This window comes from Pollachius pollachius (assembly GCF_949987615.1).
Source record: "Pollachius pollachius genome assembly, chromosome: 2".
NCBI lineage: Eukaryota > Metazoa > Chordata > Actinopteri > Gadiformes > Gadidae > Pollachius > Pollachius pollachius.
Window position 1 is genome coordinate 10,725,033 of NC_136935.1, and position 21,796 is coordinate 10,746,828.

Consider the following 21,796-nt stretch of genomic DNA (forward strand, 5'->3'; position numbering starts at 1 on the left):
TGTCTCTCTCTCTTGGCAAGTGAGAGGGGTTAGCAGGGGTGGTGTGTAGAGAGGCCGGCTCCGTGGAGCAGCAGGCGTCAGCTGGCTAGTCTGCCGCTGGTCAGAGGTGAGGGCCGCTAATGGACAGTGCTCATCCATCATCAGGGCTCCGCAGGGCTGTCAGAGGGGGCCCCGGGGCCCGGGAGAGGGGGGTGGAGAGGGGGAGAGAGAGCTAGAGAGAGTGAGAGACAGAGAGAGGAGCTGGTCTGCTCTGAGGCTGGCCTCCATTGAGTGACATGGCCTGTCTCCACAAAGAGACACATGAAGAAAAAAAAAAAAACAGCCCCTGATGGGCGCTTGAGGGGGGTTGGTGGGGTGAGGGGGTGGTCTGACACGCTCAGACGGCTGGCGGATCGCTGGTTCAAAGAGAATAGAAATGGTGCGGTTTATAGGGCCACTTGTTCACTTGTTTTTCTGTTATTTTGTTTTAATACTTGAATATCACACCGTTGGGTGGTTCACGTTTTTCTGTGAATTATCAGCAGTAGAGGGCCGCTGTTGTGGGAAGGTGATCATCGACGATGAATTGAGACGTTGCAATGTGATAAAGAAATAACCTTGGAAAAGTATTGAGCCTGAAATGTCTTTAAATGTCTCCTCCTGTAGCCTACCAGTGGTGAGATACGGGTTAGACACAATTCAAACAGTTGCAGATTAGATAAGAAGAAACCAATCTTAGCATTTTTCCACATCTGCCCATCTGAATTTGGCACTCTGATGACATTGACTACTCCCTCCCTCCCTCCCTCCCTCCCACCCTCCCTCCCTCCAACCATTCCACCCCTCCCTCTCCTTCTGTCCTTCCCTACTCTCCTTGCCCCCTTCCTCCTTCCTCTACATCCCTCCCTCCCTCCCTCCCTCCCTCCCTCTCTCCCTACCCCCCCCCTCCATCAGACGTACTTCAACGACAACATCCTGACGTTGATCCGGACCCTGGTGACGGGCGGGGCCACCCCTGAGCTGGAGGCCCTGCTGGCGGAGGAGAACGCCCTACAGGGGGGCTACAGCACCCCGCAGACCCTGGCCAACCGGGACCGCTGTCGCGTGGCCCAGCTGGCCCTCTACGACGGGCCCTTCGCCGACCTGGGGGTAAGACATGAGGACTCTATGACCCCACTGGGTGTCTAGAGGCCTCCACTGGTCTTTGGTTAGATTTCATAGATAGCATCTTTAGCATTGTTATCTAATATTTGATATTGGAACTACAAGCCTTCCTTTTTGTATTTCGAGGTCATGTTTCGTTGGTTCCCTCAATTAAGTTTGATTTGGTTCTGATCTGAATAATTGCGCTCAGACTCTCGTCCAACCCCTTATGAATTGTAATGATTACTTTTCTCGTGAGGTTATTGTTTCGATAAGATTAATGATTGCGAGTTTGGTTCATGTTGTTTTTTGCTCACGTTTGACTTGAAACTTAAATTTTCTAGATGTTAGATATTAGCATTTTATTTGTCCAACGACGTCAAGCTAACCATCCTGCCACTGATGCTATCTTGTTGTTGTTCTGTATGTCTTCCCCAGGATGGCGGTTGCTACGGTGACCTGTTCTGTAAAGCGTTGAAGACGTACAACATGCTGTGCTTTGGGATCTACAGATTAAGGGACGCTCATATGACTTCACCAAGCGGTTGCACGAAACGGTACAGTGTCCCAATGGACATTATTTTCCAGGCTTGACATTTGGTTGACTTCATTTATAAGGCACCTGTGGTACAATTAAGTCACCTTACAACATAGTTAACAGTGAACCATGAAAACAATCATAAATAGACTAAGAGGAAAAAAAATACGGCAAACTTTAGGATTAATAAATCGAGGAATGGGATAGTGTCGTGGTTGTTGTATTTGACACCCAGCCAAAAGGTACTGGGTTCGATTCCCAATTTACATAATTTACCTATAGGCATCCCTTAGCACAATGCCTTATCCCTAGCTACTTCCTAATGAATCATAAAGGCTAATTCATACTGTGTCTGTATGACAAATGGCTGTGTCATCAACGCCTTCTGTGTCTGACTCAACTCCCTGACCCTTTGTGTTGCCCAGGTACGTGATCACGAACCCGCCGTACGACTTTGAGCTGGTGCCCACCGACCTGATCTTCTGCCTCATGCAGTTCGACCACAATGCGGGCCAGTCCCGGGCCAGCCTCTCCCACTCCTCCCATTCCTCCCATTCTTCCAGCAAAAAGAGCTCTTCCGTCCACTCCATCCCCAACCCCAGTAGTCGACAGAACCGCAGCAGCAAGAGTCGGGAGGCCCGGGACAAACAGAAGTGCGTAAACATTTTCTATTTGTGTTATTAGCGTTGTAAGCATTGACAGCGGGATAAAACTTTATAACATTTGATAAGGTTCAGTCGTCTCTAAGCCATTTCTAAGCCTTTAGTGAATGAACCAAACATAGAGCCAGACATAGAGCGGTCTGGCTCTATGTCAAAGAGCAAGACAGCAATGTTGATTAGCCATTACAAGCAATGTCCGAAACGACCCTCCAGTGACATCGCACGTGGGAGTGTCAAACCAGACGTATGATGGATAGATCAGCCCACCACTTGGTACAGTCCAATGGGTAGGCTGGTTGGCTGATCGATCCGTGGCACTCGTTAATTATCTATAATTTTATACTTGTGTTTTGTTGATGATAAGTTCATCATTAACTAAAGGCGTATAAATTACTTTTGACTGACCGTTATTGTAAAGTACGTTACCCCGCATTGTAATAGCGTTACTTAGTATTCATTTTTATCAAGATGTCATGTGTACGCGATCAGACTGATGGTTCTCTCTCAGTTTGATTGGGCTTGTGTCAGTGTGTATGCATGTGTTTGTCTCGTGCGTGCGTGTGTGTGTGTGTGTGTGTTTGCCAGAGGGATGCTTAGAACAACGTGTTGACATGTGGTACTGTGCGTGTGTGTTTTTCCTGTGTGATTTGTGCTCAGTGACCTTGTCATGTTTGTGGGTTGTTTTTTTGCCATAATCATTTGCATGTGGACCCCATTCTTGCATCAAAGCAACCATTTGAACAGGCATTTCGGATCAATAAACTGCCTGAATGAGGAGGCACATTTATAGTCTTATAACACTTGTTAACTCGCTCTTAAAGACCTAACTCCCTCTTTAATACTTAAGTTAAACCAAAGCCCATATTTTCACAGCCTGCCACTAGATAGCTCTTAGACAGCCATTAAAACTGGTTGAATTGAGATACGGTTTAATTTGTTCTCAATCTATTCACATTCCCTAGAAACACACATGATAAATAGACATCACTCTCTGTTTTTTAAGACCCAATATTTTGATATACTAAGTTCTACTCCAATAGAATCAAAGTAGCAAATCACTGTTCATTGTAAGTATTGTGCTTTGATATTTGTTTATCTTAGCAATCATGATCAAGAACACGATAGCGATTAGGTACTTGATCATGGATTTGCTGTGTCGTCACTTGTTCAGTATTAGTTGTATAATCAAGATGTCATGTGTACGCGACCAGACATTGCTTACGTTTGTTAAGATGCCCTGTTAACCACGCGTCTTACATTATGAGTAGTTCGAACACCATTTCCCCCATTATTTAGTGGTGTTAGTGTTATGTCGTTCCCAGTGCATATGTTCTGCTTCAGTGCATGTGCATGTTGATAGAAGTCTGTGTTCAGGTGATTGATTAAGTATCAACTCCATATCCTGAAATTAAGATATATCTTTTGATAAAAATAGATAGTTTTGGTGAAATATGCATGCAACATGCTTCTCACTTGATGACCAGTCAGCATAAATAATCATTTAGAATTTACCTCTTACTTATTTTCTATTTTTAAGGATTAAGATAAAATAAGATATCAACACAATTCTATTTTAAAAGCATGCAGATATGTTACAGCTGTACTCACCTTTTTAAAAACACCAATATAAATATATATTTGGAAATACTTTGTTTGTGGAAAGACATAAGGTTACACACAGGATGTAGGGCTATGACCGAGGCAGTGTCCTTCACTGCACCAGGTAGCCCTATAGCATGAGCCTGTGTGTATTATGCCTTGTAAAGACTTAATACAACTTACTCACGGTAGATTACTTACCTCTCCCTCTGAAGTGCAACAAGGATGAGTAGAATGGGCCAAGGTACGCCAAAGTTAACCATTCCGCATGACTTAGCAACCGCTGCCAAGGGCTCCCGCTTCATAACCATGTCCCCCACGGAGATCGTTATGACGGGAGGGATTTATTTATTTTTTGGTTTGATTTATGATTTCTTCTGTTGTTTAAGATGCACTGTTAAACCACGCCTCATTTCGATTTATTTTTTATTTTGCTTTTTTATCAACAAAAAAAAGCAAAAGTGTGTGCTGTTGTTATTGCCAACGACCATCTCCACTCTGCATGTGGTTGACCACACTTGTTTGTGTTTTTTTTAATATTTAATTAATCGTTCAGTTTTCTAGATGAAATTTACTGCAATTTCACCCTCCTCCCCAAGACCCTATTTATTTTTATTTAATATTCACTAATAAAAAAAAATCACCCATTTTTTAAATATAAGTTATTTCCACTGGAGATGTTTTTTGCATTGTGTGAGAGGTCCGTGTGTTTGCACATATCCTTTCTTATTAATGTATGCCATGCGAAAATCACTGGCACAGTATATGTTTTTCCTATTGTATGCTATCAGATTACATGGTATTTGAGGTCCTCATGTCTCACACGATCAGCGCTACAGGGCCTTATCACTCTTATCGTCACCACCGGGAACGGAAAAAACACTTCAAAACTATCCCACGTCACAAGACCTCACACGCACACGCAACGGTGTGCAAGCGGTCACGCGACTCCCGCTCAGACACATCGCTCGGGGCTGTATTGTCACAGGCGTCGTCGCTGGGGCACGGCCAAAGTTGGGCTCGCGAAATCGCCCAGAACTTGAAGAGCGTCAAACACCCAAATCCATCTCTCTCCTCGCTGGTGGGGAAAGTGGGGGAGTGGGAAGGCGTGGCGAATTGAAAGTGTAAATGAAAGACGGGGGATAGGAGTCTGAGAGGTACACTGCATGTCATTTCTGCGCGCCTGATATGCCGGTTTGAGGCCACCTGAGCGTATCGGCTGCCAGACGGCGGCGTGGCAGACTCCCTCGCCTCACCCGGGGGCCGGGCTCCCCACATCAAATGGCCCTGGTGCTGTGCGTCGCCCCCGCGGCCTCCAGCCTGCTGACACACGCCATACACACAAATGAGGCTGCCCCGCGCAAGTCTGCATGCCCTGCGCGCACACACACACACACACACGCACGCACGCACGCACGCACGCGCGCAAACGCACACATACAGGGCGTGCACACACACACACTCATTCACTCACGCACACACGCATGCACGCTTAGTTCATTTACAAATTCAGTTTTGGTAATACCCACGCGCACACACACACACACACACACACACACACACACACACATGCGAGCGCTGTGTACTCGTACACCCACACGCATGCATACACATACACTCAGACTTGCACGAGTATACACACACACACACACACACAGATGCACAGACACATGCACATTCAGATTCATAGACTAACCCTCCACACTTTATTACACGTTAGAATTAGATATCACCCCGTAAGGGAAGGGCATGTGGAGGAGCATTAGTAATTCCTACCAGCTGCTAGGAACTACTTTACTAACAGCAGAAAAGTCGAAAGGTGGCCTGCACTTTGCATTTGCTTTTGGCCAGACAAAGTGAAGCAGCCCAGCACTTTGCAGAACTTTGCTTATGTTACGACTTGATAACTTCTGTGTGTGTGTGTGTGTGTGTGTGTGTGTGTGTGTGTGTGTGTGTGTGTGTGTGTATCAAGCACAAATACCATTGATTTTACTGTTATATCGGCATTCTTATAATGAAGTTGTGGCACGCACAAAAGGCCAGGATTTACAATAGTAATTTCCCAGTTCTTACTTTAATATTAGCAAAAACATAAATGTAAATGATTTAAAATAAATACTCAACCACATAAATGGTAAATTCAGTGAGTATTTAATTTGCTATTTTGATAAACTGAAAGAGCATAAATTAATAAGGATTCCCCTTTATGTGAATACATAAAAATCAATTCTATATGTTCTTGGCTTTTGGACCTGAATTATTATGTTTTTAGGATACACTAATACTATTACACTACTACCTCAAGACAATCCTCAAGAAATTCTCACATTGAAAATATTGTAGGCTACCATACAGAACTTCAACTGGGCAAAGATCAGTCAGATTGACAGTGCTGATTGTCAAAAGAATTGTGTTTTTTCAGTACATTTACATTACATAACATCTTACCCTACATGATTTAGTACTGACTTTACCATTTAAACCAAACTGAGTGTGCAGAACAGTTAGGAGTCTGGGAATCCCGTTTAGCAAAGCCCTTAAGCACCGTGGCTCACGTTAAACAATCAAAGCTAACTCAAGCTCCGCTAACTCTTGTTTTTCTTCTTCTTTTTCTCCTTCATGTGCTGGCCTTGTCCTTTGCAGAAAAGAAATGGTTTACAGATGAACCGGAGAACGCCTACCAACGGAACATTCAGATAAAGCCCATGAACACCCACATGGCTAACCAAGTTAACCAATACAAATCCACTAGTAGTCTGATTCCACCAATCAGAGAAGTTGAAGACGAATGCTGAAGCACACCAGGCTCTTTGAAGACTTGGGGAGTAAAAAATCCAGAGAATCTTTTTCCGAGATTGCAGGAGACGAACTGACGAATGAAGGAAATGATAGGACGAAGGTGACGATGATGACGATGACGACGATGATGACGATGATGATGATGTGGTTTGCGATGGATAACATGCCTCCTTACTCACCTTCCAGAAGTAGGTTTTGGAAGAGGAACACACACACCTCGAAGGGACCTTCTATGTGTATTACCTTTAATGTAACTTTTCACGCTCTCGGACATTTGTTTTTATTTATTAATGTGTTCATAGACATGTACATATCGACAATCAGAAAGAAGGATTGTACAGCCCCTCCCCCCCTAGCACTTTTTTTGGAATAATTTCGAGGAGAGAGAAGAAGAAACAAACAAAAAAAAAAGAGTACTTCCTAAAATTCTTTGCAATAGATCACCTCCTTTGTGTTGCCGGACCCCCCGCTCTTCAGAGGAGGAGGAGGAGGAGGAGTCGGGGCTGCGGCAGTAGGTTGCTCATACCACCGTCACCCAAAGATACCCCACCACCACCCAACACCGTCCCAGAACGAGTCTTCTTCAACCGGAGGGGTCCCTCGCTGTCTCGCTTCTCTTATGTCTGCCTTTGTTTTCAGTTGCTCCAAAAAAATCATGAAAATTCATTTGACCAGACCACCAACCCCAACTACCACCACCACCTCCCCCTTTCCCTCCACCAACCCTCCAGCTTTGGAAATAACATCAACAGAAAGTGTCAAGTGAAGAAATGCTTGGCTGGGATGGATAGAAGAGGCAGCTCCCAACAAAGGGCTTTGTTTGTTGGTGTTAGCGGGGCAGTGGTGATGGTGTTGGTGAGAGGTGGTGGCGCCGCATTGGACGCTACGCTACGTCACCTGCTAGCGTCCTTTCAGCCCCACTGAGCAAAAAAATATTTGTTTGTGATCGGGAATCCATGTAATTGAATGCAAAGTGTTTGTTGGGAATGTGTTGTCTGCAAGAAGAACACAACCCCCCCCACCCACTCCTCGTCTCCCTCCCCTCCGCCATCCCCTCTTGTCCTGGGAGCGTCATGCTAGCCGTCATGCTAGCCGTCATGCTAGCTGTGGCTCATCCAGCGCTGTGTCGCATGACATGTGCCGGAGCTCGGCTGTTGTAAAGCGATAAGTGCAGTTGATCAGCTTGAACTAAAATACATGAGAGGCACAGCACATACTCTTACCTAGCTGTGTCCCTTCATGGGTTCAGCAATGTTTCCGGCATTTGTACATGCCATCTGTGTGTTAATGTGCGGGGTGTGTGTGTGTGTGTGTGCGTGTTTGTGTGTCACAAAACATGTTTCTCCCTTCTTCGCTGGCTAGTGCTGTCTCACCTTTCCCCTTGTCCGCCTGTGTGAGCAGGTGGGGCTTTGAGGGAACCGCATGCTGGATCGAGGGTCTAATGTGGCAGCCACGGCAAAAAGAAACAAACCTCTAAACCATCCAAATGCGCTAGTAGATTGACTAACAGAACACAACCCCAATGTGTTGCATAATCCGCCCCACAAAAGAAAATACTACTCCCAACTAGGATTGAGCTATGTTATGGTCAGAAGCAGCTGTTCAGCCCAGTTTGGGCATCAACATACCTCCTTCATTTACAGCAGAAACGGGGGCGTTAAACAGGAAAACAGCAGAGTTGTACATCATCTGAATGTTTTTGTCTGTTCTTAAAATCGAACGGCGAGTCGTAAAAATGCCACATATTGCATAAAAGTGGGCTTTTTAATGGGACCTCCTCCGATCAGAGTCACTGCCTGGCATAGGGTTGGCACAGAGGCAATAAAGAGCTTGGATGTTCTCTGTTGCCAACCCAGATGTCATTCGCCACTAAAACCCAAACCTGCTGCATTCACGACCTTAACATACGAACAGCTCAATCATAGTTGGGGGAAAAAAAAAGGTGGAGGCTTCCGAATGAGAGCTTGGAGTTGGAGTTGTGTGTGTGTGTTCCGCGTACTGCCGTTGTGGCATGAGAGGCTGGTGTCTTTGTTGCACATGGCAAGGCGTCGTCAGATCCATATTTCCACTGTGATCGCGGTGAAGGGGTAGGGCAAAGGAGGCGTGAAGGGGGGGCCTCGGCTTGGAGCTACTGAACTAGTAACCTTCACTACAAATGGATTTATAAAAAGAACGTATAGACATGATTATTTTGTATCCATGAGCATAGTCATTTTGTACTTATTTTTATACATAGTTTTAAAAAAGAAGCGCTAAAGAAAAATAACGAATGATTCCAACGCCATCATTCATTTCGACGGCGCATCAGAGCATTGTGTTAAAAAAGATATTAATATCTGCTTGGTAACATGCTAAAACTAACAAAGTAAGTACTACAGGTTTTTAGTTGAGTTTTAACAAAATCCAGATTACGATCACTGTTCCTCACCCAACAGCCTAACATGTCTGCTTACTGCTTGTAGAAACACAATGGTGTGATCTAGCTAAATATCTTTTGCTTCAACAGATGGATAATCATTGTGAGCATTCAGTGTGGCGTACCTACGACTTGAAAGAATGCGTGCGAATGAACGTTTTATTAAGACGTGGTAAATCACAAGATTTATCCAAGAGTGAGAAGGGGAAAGGGGATATTGCAAGTGAGTCTTCTTAAAATTAACGGGAAGGACCCTGAATATGGGAAATCTGAAAAATTGAATCTGGAATTGACCTAAATTAGGTCACAGTCAGGCTGGAGAGCATTGGAGGTGTGTGAGCTTTTGTGTGTGTGAGCGTGTGAGTGGACAAACACACGAAAAAAAAAAGAGGCAGTAAAAGCGACAGGGAGGCAGTAAGCATTTGACAACGGCGATCCCTTAGCCAAGATATTTTACTTCATAGCTTGTAAAAGAAAATAAAAGGCAGCATTTTTAGAATGAGGTTAAAAAAAAATTACGTTAAAACATAATGTTGTGATAATAACTATGTTGTGTAAGTTCAACCCATTTTATAGACCGCATTTCTTTCTCTAACTAAATGATCTGAGCTTTAATGTCCGTCTATTGGGTGTGGTGCAACTTTAACACATTGTCCTGAAGTGAACTCTTGAACTGTAATTACATCATCGTCACATTTTGTAGCAAATAGATTTCTTTAGAGAAATAGAAGAAAAACAAACAAACATGTGAATAAAATGTATGTATAATTGGGTTTGTCCATAGCATAACTTGCTAGCCTAAAACAATAAGTAAAAATGAATATTTGATATCATTGCAATGGCTCGAATACATAGAATCGACAGGTACAAAAAGCCCAATTTGAACCTTCCTTTTACAGGACTTTGGTAATGAAAGGAGAATGAAACGAAAGCATGGGACGGTTGATAAAAATGCCAGGTTTGAATTTATTTTCAGCAATGCTTAAAAAGACAGAAACACCCTTAATTTTGTTGTGTTCTTATGTAAAAGAAAAAAAACCTTTTTACTGCAGGGTACACATTCCATGTTTTCGGCTGTTGTCATCGTGCGTTCCTTCATATTACCCACACATTGTAAAAAAAAAAAGAACAGAAAACTATCACAACTGATATGTTTACAGGTTTTTCTTACTTTTTCACCAATGTACAGGTAACCGAAACATCGTGTTTTAAGAAAAAGAAAAAAAAAGTAATTTAAACCATCCAGCGCGACCATTAAACGCTAGTCCAATATCTCACAATTTCTCATCTCGTTACGCTCAATCGCTAAACAACGTACCCCTCGATTTGAAGCTCACTCGGGCGGAAAAAGTATTATCAATGCCGCAGTCCCCCCTCCCTCCATGGTATGTGAACACATGTACAACCGCGGTCTTTCTTCCTTTATGTGTACGTCTTTGTCCTTGACTATATATCTATACGTATGCCTCTAAACAAACGTTTTGGAGTGTCTTTTGAAGTGCCATGAGAAGTTTCTGTTTTCGCGTCCCGAGGCGTCACTTCAGTCATTCGCTAGTAGTAGGAGAACGAGGAGAGTCCCGGTTGAGTTTTTATCCAGGTTAGAATGGCATCATACTGGCATGGGGAACATCCAAGCCATCCATGCCTCCATGCCAGTACAGTGCCAGGCAGTGCAGAGCTACAGCTCTACAGGAGGTCCCATTTTCTGTAAGCCCCACTATTGCGAAAAGTGGCATTTGAAGCGGCTCGGGTGGAACCGCAGATAGACCTATCTGTATGTCCCCCCCACCCCCCCACCCTACAAGCTGTGAGGAGAATATCCTATCGCCCCTGTTCTGTGAGGGAGGTACACTGTTGTACATTGACAGTGCAAGGCGTGGTATTGAAGTGAGGTTTAGTGTGTCGAAACTCTGACTGACTGAAGGACGCTCGTGGTCAACGCGGATCAACTGGGCCCATGACATGTTTTCTGTGTCCACGTCACAAAATGGAGTCTACTACACATGATGTGTTGCTATGCTACTACAGTATGCTGCATTCTTTTTTGTCAAGCTATTTTCCTGCTGTAAATGATGGATATAATAACTTATTTGCTGGGAATTGTACTATATATATAATAGAATTTATGAAACTGGGGGTCGAGGGGGTTGGATTTAAGTCTTAACCCATTTAAATTGCATTTTGCAATTTTTATGTTGCTTTTTTTTGAGGAAAAAATGAAACTTGCCGATTTCTTTTGGTGTTTTTTTTTATTATTTTGGCAGATTTTCGTTCAGGAAGAATTCAACTCCCTGCTCTCATGAATCACATATCGATATGTTGGCACATCATTAATGCAGGAAACTGAGTTTTTTTTCATAGTCTACTTAGTTTTGGATTTGTTGAAGATATAATGATAACTGGATAATTTGATGGTGCTGAGTTGATCTACCTGACTCTGTCAAATATAATCTGAAGATAAATATACTGTCTTGTACAAAAAGTTTGTACATATACTGTACATGGTTTCTTTTTGTATTTTCTCAAATTAAAATGGATGTATTTGTGTTCTAAAAAAAATAAATCTCCTCATATTTCATTCCAGCATCACAGTGAACCTAAGAACAACTGTTTTTTATGATTATTCTCCTATTTTCCAACTGTCTATAAACGGTTAACATGTCGACAAAGGGCAGGCCGGCCTTACGTTCGGACATTTATGAAATGCCATCACAATCACAACTAACATGCAGTGACTGCTGACAAAACACCGCTATATGACAACCGCGAGTTGTGACAGATTATACAAGTGACCTTGACTCTCATCGGGGGAGGGTGGCCTATCGAGATAAACGTCGATTGTGTCTCTCCAATCCCTAGCCTGTGAAGGGGGATGACCTACTCCTTTCGGTGTTGAGTCCCGTCACCACCCCCGTCTACTTTCCCCCACCCCCCTCACGGAGTCAGGCACCACAAGGCTTTAAGTCTTGATTTACTTTTACTGACATGCTATTAGCTGCTCCATCACATACTGGCTGTCAGGCTGTCAATCAACTAGGTGGATTCGGGTTGAGAGGAGGGAATATATTTCTAACAGCATTCCCTGTCTGCAGTGCAATATTTCACCAAGGGAATAGAAAGGATAATAGCTGGTTAGCTTTAACTAGCTTGTTTAGGAGTAGCAAAACATCAACGACATGAGCTATGAGATGTACTAGTGGTCTCCATTACATTTTTATTTGAAGAGATGAATCCTTAATACAACAATTGGCCCATTTGTTACTTAAATTACGAACCATCGCCATTCTAATACCCTAACTTCAGAATCTTCTCATCTAAATCAACTGATGTCTAATGAATCTCAAACCAAAGCAACACAGATTCCAATCTACCGTTTCCAATATGCGAATATTTGAATGCGTCTAAAGCAACACAAATTAGATGTCCAATTGTAAACTTACTGACCTGAACCATCGGAAAGGTAAAAAAACAACTGGTCCTGCTATGGTTTGTGCTCAGCATATTTTACATATTTACATATTTAACGCAAATATGTCAATGTCACCCACGACAGACCAACTCATATTGAGGATCCATCAGCCACGACGGACAATGGCGGCTCAGAAGCATTATAACAAGCCACTCTTGAGACAAAAAAACAAGATCACTTCAGGCATCTTCTCCTTCATCCCTGCACTCGCTGGACATCCCAAGATGGCTCCCGCCCTCCCTACAGACCTCACAAGGAGGGTGTGATTTCACACTCCAGCATCGACCTGTTGACAAGGGGGAGGAGTGTGTGGCACACCCTGCCACTTGTCCTCATTCTGTTCTGAAACGTGTAAACACTCACCAGCCCTCGGGTTTATCCCAAGTAGTGGTGGTTCAGGTTCACTGTGTCCCCACTTTCCTGTGTCCTCTGTCTCTGTGTATGTGTGTGACTCAAAGATGGTTATCTTTGAGTCACACACATACACAGAGACAGACACACACACAACCTGATGTGGGGCAGATAGCCAAATGGCACCCATGTCCCCACATTTCTGTGTCCTCTTAAGCTATCTTTGTGGCCCTATAGGTACACACACACACAAACCCTGACACGCTGTAGCTGGCCGATGGGCAACCGGACCAGGGTGAAGGCAAGGAGGGGAAGATGGGGTGGTGGAGGAGACGGAGGGGACGAAGAGGAAGGGGATGGAAAGTAGCAGATGCTTGTGTGGCTGTTGATTTGTAGCCTGATTATGGTGCCACATGGGCGGCCGCAATTGATGGCTTGTTAGTGAGGACGGGGGGAGCTCCCTCTGTGAGGTGTTTTCAAAATGATTGATTTACAATAAAGTGGCACCGGGTGTGTGCATGCAGGCAGAACTGATGCAGATCGATCCCAGCAAAATTGATTGATCAGCCATTTAAGCTTGGCAGTGTGTTTACTGAATCAACACGGAGCAGGGTAGGCTTTAGGGTGGATCGTCTCTGTAAAAAAAAAAAAGAAATGGAAAATACGATGTAACAGAGGAGAAATGCCACCTTTGGGCATGTGTCATTGTTCAGGGCGAGAGGTAGTGGCGGCGAAAAACAAGCCGTATCAGAGTATGAACCATAAAAATGTAATCATACAGTGAGAGATGTGGGCGTAAAAGTTTATGATTGTGTACTTTATTCTGCTATCAATGTGTCCTTCTGTGACTTAGAGATACAGTGAGGGCTCGCTTGCTCCTGTGCACAAGGGGACAAGGCAGAAGGGCTTTCCTTATCACGCTGAAGAAGGTGCAGACAGAACTAATCACTTCGAACAATATTCTATTATAAGGCTTTCCACAATTTTCCAAAAAATCGGTTTATATGATCCTAGCTATCGACGTTCAAATATGGCAATGATTATCTCTACCACAGGTCCAACCCAGTCTTCCTGCGCACACATAGAGACTGAGATCATACATAATCATTTGTCAAATCAAAATGATTGATTGACTATAGACAATTAGGTCTATAGTCTCTCACAGTAACTAGAGACTGAAGACCTTCCATCGTAATAATGGCGTGAGGTGGAGCTATCGTTAGGTATAGGTAATGATTTTACAGAAGGCGAGATGTTGTCCGTATGCCAATAATCTTTACTGTCTGCCAAGCGGGGTTATTCGACAATCGCTGGGGGGGCTTCTGTGTTGACAGAAGCTGTTAGCCCGGTGAAGTCTGACAGCTCCTCAGATTTAAACGAAGCGGGGGGAAGTGAAACAAGGGGGTGCGCCTGTGGGCTCTGATGAAGGCGACAGGGTGCGGCGCGTCGTGTCTTCGGGCCCCGATGCAGAGGATCCTAAGATAATGTGATTTTTTTGCTGCTTACAACAAAGTGTAACAGTGTAATAACAACAACAACAACAGGATCACAGGCCATTGCAGCATGTATGAAGTCTATTCCAGGCTCCCTCCAAGATCAGCTTTGAGACCGGATCAAGAGCCCAAACCAAACCAAACACGCTCCTGCTGCTGGGGCTGCCACCGCTGGGGCTGCCACTGCGCAAAAATGGATTCACACCCATATTTTCTGCTTGATCCAATGTGAACATAATGAGTTGATTCAAACTGTATTTTTTTCTATCTCTATATATTTTATTTATACATTCTTAATTGTATAAACAATTGAAGAAAAATTAGGTATAGAAAAATGACGGAGAGAATAAAATTCAGAGAAAAAAGAGGCATATAAAATGATGGGAGAGAATAAAAAATCTAGAAAAGGGAGGTGGAGAAATTATGGAGGAAATAAAAAATCTCTTCATGATGGACAGAATAAAAAATCGAGATAAAGGAGGGTTAGAAAAACTATTTAAAAAAGTACAAAGTCGAGAAAAATTAGGTATAATCTTTTTTTTTGTTAAAAAATCGAAAAGAAGGTGGTGGAGAAAATGATTGCGAGAATAAAAATCAGAGAAATGGAGCTGAATCTTTTTATAGAAAAATGATTGAGAGAATATAAAGCACGACAGTGACAAAGTAATACAGGTTTAAACCGGAAACCATGATTTAAGATTAGACCAATATAAGAATGCGCTCACTTTTTTCAGTGTTTTCTGTCTACTTCCTATTCTGGACAAACAGTGCATTTGCAATGTCATCATGCTATTTTGGTCAGTCAATATGGTGAATCATCTAGATAATCTTCCAGTTGAACCGTGAGGCATGGAGCGGTTAGCTAAAGGGATATTGAGCCGTTTGCCGTTTGTTTCAACCGTGATTGGATTTTCATGACGTTGATCTGAGAGATGTTGACACCAATTATAGCGTTTCCTTTGACCCAGGCTGATTTAGGCTAGAGTGTTCGACGGCAACACTCACTTATGCACATGCATACACACACACAAACACACTCACTCACAAAAAACACCTACACATGAATGCACAAACACCACACAAACATAAATGTCCATTCACACTCACACACACATACACCTCAGACATGCAGACATGCAAACAATAACAGAAATATATAAAATTACACAGAAATATGTGTTCATCACATGACAATGTGTCATATTTGGGTGTGTTTGCGTGGGTGCAAGTGTGTGTGTGTGTGTGACAGAGTCAGAGATGGTAGGAAAGGGAGAGGACATGATACAGAAGAGTATGAGCAGCCTCTCAGCGCACTAGCTGTGATAATAGTTTCCATGACGATGAGGCTCAGCGGTGTGAGTCCCAGATAAACAGAGATCCTTTAGCAAAACAAGAAGGTCATTACATTGGCTTGTCAAATCAATGGCCAGCGTGTCAGGGTTGATTAAGAGATCCACTCTCAGCGCTGTCACTTGCGTCAATATACTGGCGCGTTACCCACAATGGAGCGGGGTGGAGGGGGGGTGACGGCAGCCATGGGTGCCCCCTTTCATCCCTCCAACTCGCTCTATCCTTCGTTAACAGACAAACACACCGACACATAGAATTCAGACACAGACTGACACAATATCTTGCCGGCCTGATAAGATTCTAAACAAAAGAAAACACACACACACACAAAAAAATCTTCATGCTTTCATTTTTTAACGTACACACAAATGTCCCCCGACCCACAAACACACTTGTGCACACACATAATCAGGACTTACACACACCCAAGGCCTGTGCATCAAGGCACACAGAGCCCAGATGATTGGAGTGAAATAGCCATCAGTCAGGGAGGCAAGGTGGACTAATGATGCCCCACGCTGCCTATTAGAACTACATGACAACTCAACCCCGCTCACGGGAAAGAGGAATGGGGCAGGGAGTGGACGGAGACAGGGGACTGGACGGAAGGGATGGAGGTAAGGGGTAGTGGCTTGGCAGAGGGAGGGGAGTGGAAGTGCAAGGTGTGTGGATGAGGGAGAAATGGGGGTTAATGGAGGGAGACTGCGGAGGATGGAGGGGAGGAGATGGAGGAGGGAAGGGACTGGATAGAGAAGGGATATAGCGGAGTGGATGGGATGATGACGCGCTCATCAAATGTATGTTTATTTTTAGAGGCATGTTTGCGCAGGTAGAGGTTGGGCTTCCTGCTCACTACTTTGGCTGGAAGTCAAACGCCCCAACCACTAGAATACCAGAGCAAAACAAATAAGTGTGTCCATAGTTTGGCAACACTCCTAACCTTAAGTTTCTAAACGGAGTACTGCACTATACCAGTGTGTTGTAAATGTATAGAGGCCTTTGTTACTTTCCTGTCCCAAGATATCAAGGTAACAACCAATAATACAGACATGGTGGAGCCAACAAATGGTTCAAAACTAATGTTAAACAGGGGGAGAAAACAGGGACACAAACAGGGCTTGTGTACCAAACTGTATTTTAAATGTGGAGCAGGACTCCCCTTGCTGGGAACTAAAGAGGTGATGGTTGAATCAGGTGAGCTGGTTTGTAGAGGCGGGAGGATGAATGAGTAGTTAATTGATTGGCACCTGCACATAACAGAGGGAAACAAGAAGGCAGCTACATAGTGGCCGTAACAGAGCATTATTTCCTTTGTTGTTGTTTTTTTGTTCTTCCATTAAAACTAATGAGAGGCTGTGGGAGGCCAATCATTCCGAGTTTAACCCTTCCCTTTTTTCATTTCTTCACTGCATATCATTGTCTCTCCTCACAGAAAAATCAATATGTTTGAAAAGATAGACAAGGTTAGGGCTATCAACCTATCTGAGAAAGCAACAGTCAGCTAAGACCCCGTGCTTATGGTTCATGGCTTAATGGTACCCACACAGAGAGTAGGAAATGTTGGAATCCAAAAGACTTCTGGCTGGGTGACATTCAAACGAACCCTAATGAGAGGATCAATATTTCATGCTGTTGGCCATAAATTGCCAAGTTCATATTATAAGAAATCAAAGCTTGCGTGTACTCATTATTGTGGGAATAGCTCAGAGAGATTACAGCAATGATCGTTGTTCTACCTTAAGAACACGCCACGCTTTTATGTTCAGTGAATGATCATCATTGTTCTGAAATATCAAAGCACTTTTAAAATATCAAAGGAGCGAATTAATACATTGAAACAATTACGGTGGTATTTGATGGGTAAAAAATATATGGCATGATTTAATTGTCATGGATTTTTATATACAATTCCCCATTATCTGCGGAAAAGTTAAATCCAAGCATGCAACATGAAAAAGTGTGTTCTTGCCAAACTCACCATAGCCAACATTGTTAAGACAGAGGCTTTAATTTGACCACAGCAAATGTAAATGCCAACCAGTATTTCATCTCCTACTAAAAAAACGTTCTCCAGAGAGATGCGTTAGGGGAGGAAGCAGATGAGAACACCCAAAATGAGCAGATTCCTCACACCTTGACTGGCTGCTGGCTTCAGCAAGAAGGTCTGAGCCACGAACAGCGCTCCACCTTTAACATATTCATGATTTAAAGGATATAATTTGGGCCTGTACAAGGCCCTCTGGGGCATCATTCCCACCCAGACCCCTCTGTCCCCCACCGACACCGCCCCTCCATGCCTCTACGCACCTCGTTTCCCCCCTCGCCCTATTGGGGGAGACACCGTGTGAGAGAATTGACTCGCACCCTGTCCGTATGTCATTGTCGTTGTCCGACTCAACCTCCGACGAGCATGGGACGATGTTGCCCTCCAGAAGACCCCTGCAGATAGGATCAGTGCCTGAAGAAATACCACTGATCTGCCATGCCACATAACGAGCAGCTCCCCCGCCCCCCTCCGCACACACACACACACACACACACACACACACACACACACACACACACACACACACACACACACACACACACACACACACACACACACACACACACACGTCCTCACACAGGGCTCCATTCCTTGTGAATACATTTGTAATAAATGTTGCTCTGTTTATTTGTTCTTTGCAGCGTTTAAAGTTAGTCGAATAAAACATGGACTGTTGCCTCTTTTTATTAAGTGTGTAATTCACGACGGCCGTCCAGGTTGGATGGTGCTGAAACCCCTCCAATAAATAAAACGCATTAATACAACGACTGCATTATTTGAAAAAAGTAATAAATCAATAAAGACAACACACTTACCAATAAAATACCAAACGCCTTATACAACCATTTGGAAGAAGAAAATACATAACTTCAGCTCTATTTATAGGATGTTATTAACAGTGTGTTTGTGAACGACCGCACACTCACACTGCATATGTGCCCCTCCTCCCCTTCCACCACCTCTTGAGGGCTCCTTTTGTTCTAGTTCGTGTTTGAGTTGTCAAGCCTTCGCATTCTCTCCCACCCTCAGGACTCGTGGGGAGAACATGAGGGTAGAAGCCAATTTTTCTCAGCATATTTGTATATATATTTTTTTAACCACAAGATGTTTGATTGTCCAAGGCGGGCGTAAGAAATCAATAGCCGTAGCTTTCTGTCATGTACAACAGGAGTACTCTGAAAAGGGCCGCGGTTGGAGGGCATGAGAAGCTCCCTCCTGCTAGCCTGTGGCACGTGGCGGCTAGGATACACTGGTACCCTCAAGCTAATTACTGTGTGTTTGTTATATCATGATATCCTAATGATCCTCCTATATAGGGTATTTTTCTCTGGGTTTTTAAGATACATTCTATTAATTATGCATGCTGGCAGAAGAATTATGTGCAATGGTCAGTTAATAAAATGTAGGGAAGTGATAGATCCTGCCACTGTAGCAAGTGAGCAATAAATATTTGTTTTATATTATTAAATATTTATTTATTTATTTTGGATGTCACAATTCCTGCCAAAATACACACAACAATGACAGTATATCGCGGAAAGTAGGCTGTTTATATTATGTATTATGTTTGTTTCCTTCAATAAGAAATATGGGTAATTGGCAGTTAAAGATTTTGAAATATATAGATTTTAATACATTTCCTGCCATAATACAAAAAACATAATAATGATGGCACGCAGAAAGGAAAATAATATTGCGATTATTGAAATTAGTAGACATACTCGAAACAGAACAAAACCCATATTGTTGTCACACTAAATACCATGACGATAACGATAATTCCTATTCATGAGCTTGAGACTCTCCAGCCCCTGAGGAAGGCTAATTTAATTATGCTAACGGGGTCACTTAATTGCTTTATTCAAAGCAAGCCATTCCCATGCAAAACGTGACACAATAATTATACAAGTAGGGCAGTCACAAGTGTCAACAACATAAACATCTACATAAAATACACCCCCATTACAACCCTCTGCATGCAAGTACACATGCTCTCGCTCACAAAGACACACACGCACACACGAAATCACACATACTGGTGAATTGTCAGTGCTAACGACCAGTGGTTGTGCAGCAATACGAATTGCTGCTATTTGTTTATTACCTGGTGTTACACATCAGATAACATGGCAGGAGGCAGCTGATTGGCTTAGGAAAATGTCGGTTGTGGAGCTTGCTCCCTGATTGGCCACCATATTTCATGTGGCAGGACCGTGAGACATCTCCCTGTGTATGCTATATATTATCAACTTATACTTTTATATTATCAACTCAACTGACATTTTCCATTCATGGACATACATCTGGTTTGTTTAGGGTACATCTGTTTTACGATGCAGTACATGGGTTTCATACATATTCTGTCCTCACTGTAGTAAAAAAGGCATAAAAATAAAGTTTTCTCTAATGAGAAATACATTAGTTAACTTTCCAAATGACTTCGGACAGCCAGAAGACAAGTAGAAACTAATAAAACAGAAAATAATGAAAAAAACTAACTTTTAGTTTGCTATTGGCTGAGCCACGGTGTATTCCACCTGATCACGTACACTCACCCGATCAGATTGATTGACCTGCACTCTGAAGAACGAAAGAGATGGATATGATTTTCTCTTTCCCACCAAACAACGCAGGCAGGCGATCAATATTCTCACTGTTGGTTAAGCTTTTCTCAACCTTTAGACTAACATCTGGCATCGATTTGTCTCTGGTGTAATTGGCTCCATTTCTGAATGAAATTATTATCATTATTCCTCTTTTCTTCCCCCCCTTTTTAGGGAAAGTTCATGTCAATGACATTTAAAAGGGCCTCATGGCCTCGTTACCAGAACCCAGACGCGGGGCGGAAGGCGAGAGACACAAAACACGCCTCTATTATCATGTTACTTTTATTGTCCGTGTTTCATTCTTCCCAGCCATTCACTTGTTCCCTATAAAAATGTGGGGCTAGAGTGGGGCTGTATTGTATTACCATATAAAAAGGTCCATAATTACAGAGGAGGATGAGGAGGGAGGCAGGAGGACGCTTGCCCGGTCCCACCAACCCCCTCCCATCCCGCCCTGGCCCGGCTCAAGGAAACGATAAGGCGGTGCCATTCTCCGCTGGAGAACAGAGTCAATTTTGATATAATTGGCAGCGGAATTATTTATGACATTAATTGCCACATTATCGACTGGCTGTCACTTCCTGTGTCATTCCCTCCATCCCTCTTAGCCGGGAGAGAGCTAGCTCAGCCTGAAGCCCGCTGACAAGCTAATTACACGAGCACAGGGGCCGAATGACAAATGTTACTCATCTGAGGCCGGGCCCTTGGAAATAAAGGGGCTCTTTTTTCCGCGCCTCACCCCACCTCACCCTCTTCTCAACCTCCACCCCTCTCGGCTTGACTGGATGAAAAGCCAGACAGCCCAGCCAAATGTCCCCAGGTGAAGGAGGGGGAGAGGAAAGTGTGTTCAGAAGAATGGAAGGGGGGTAAAATGGGGAACGGGAGACATTTTGAGTGCCAGGGGACGGCTAAATCATGTCCCCATACCTGTTAGCTCACTGCACTATCATCCTGTCGCTCACACAGTTATATCCCACCCGGCTTCACATCCAATTTGCTCCCCTGCTTGTGAATGTGTACTCGGCCAATCAGTCATCAGACTGATGTCTGGTGACTGGGGGGAAGATTTCTGGCTAAGTCCTTGTGACAGTCACACACAGACTGCTTTGGACTTCTGTATTGTAATGCTAGCATAATAGCATCAATCCTGCAAAAAGACAGAATTTTATGGAATATAAAAAGTCATTCTCTTTCTTTGTACAATTTGTTATAAATTGTTATTGAAAATCTAGGCAAATAAAGATGCTGCATTGGATGCACATACTTCCAAGACACACACACACATACACACACATCTGTTTCTGACTGATGCCGTCGTGTGCCAGGTATACAGTCTGTCAGTGA

The 21,796-nt window shown here is 43.5% G+C and overlaps 1 protein-coding gene across 2 annotated transcripts in view; it reads left to right on the plus strand.

The window, feature by feature from the left end:
* The window catches only part of kcnma1a (potassium large conductance calcium-activated channel, subfamily M, alpha member 1a), a gene marked incomplete at both ends in the record, with an annotated part of 141,117 nt that extends 134,401 nt beyond the window's left edge, over positions 1-6,716 (plus strand). For both annotated transcript variants that reach the window (XM_079729764.1, XM_079729765.1), the window contains 5 exons: positions 934-1,128; positions 1,561-1,679; positions 2,086-2,313; positions 4,137-4,165; positions 6,565-6,716. In XM_079729764.1, the coding sequence (XP_079585890.1) occupies positions 934-1,128; positions 1,561-1,679; positions 2,086-2,313; positions 4,137-4,165; positions 6,565-6,716 (723 nt within the window). The remainder of the gene's footprint in view (positions 1-933; positions 1,129-1,560; positions 1,680-2,085; positions 2,314-4,136; positions 4,166-6,564) is intronic.
* Between the last annotated feature and the right edge of the window lie 15,080 nt (positions 6,717-21,796).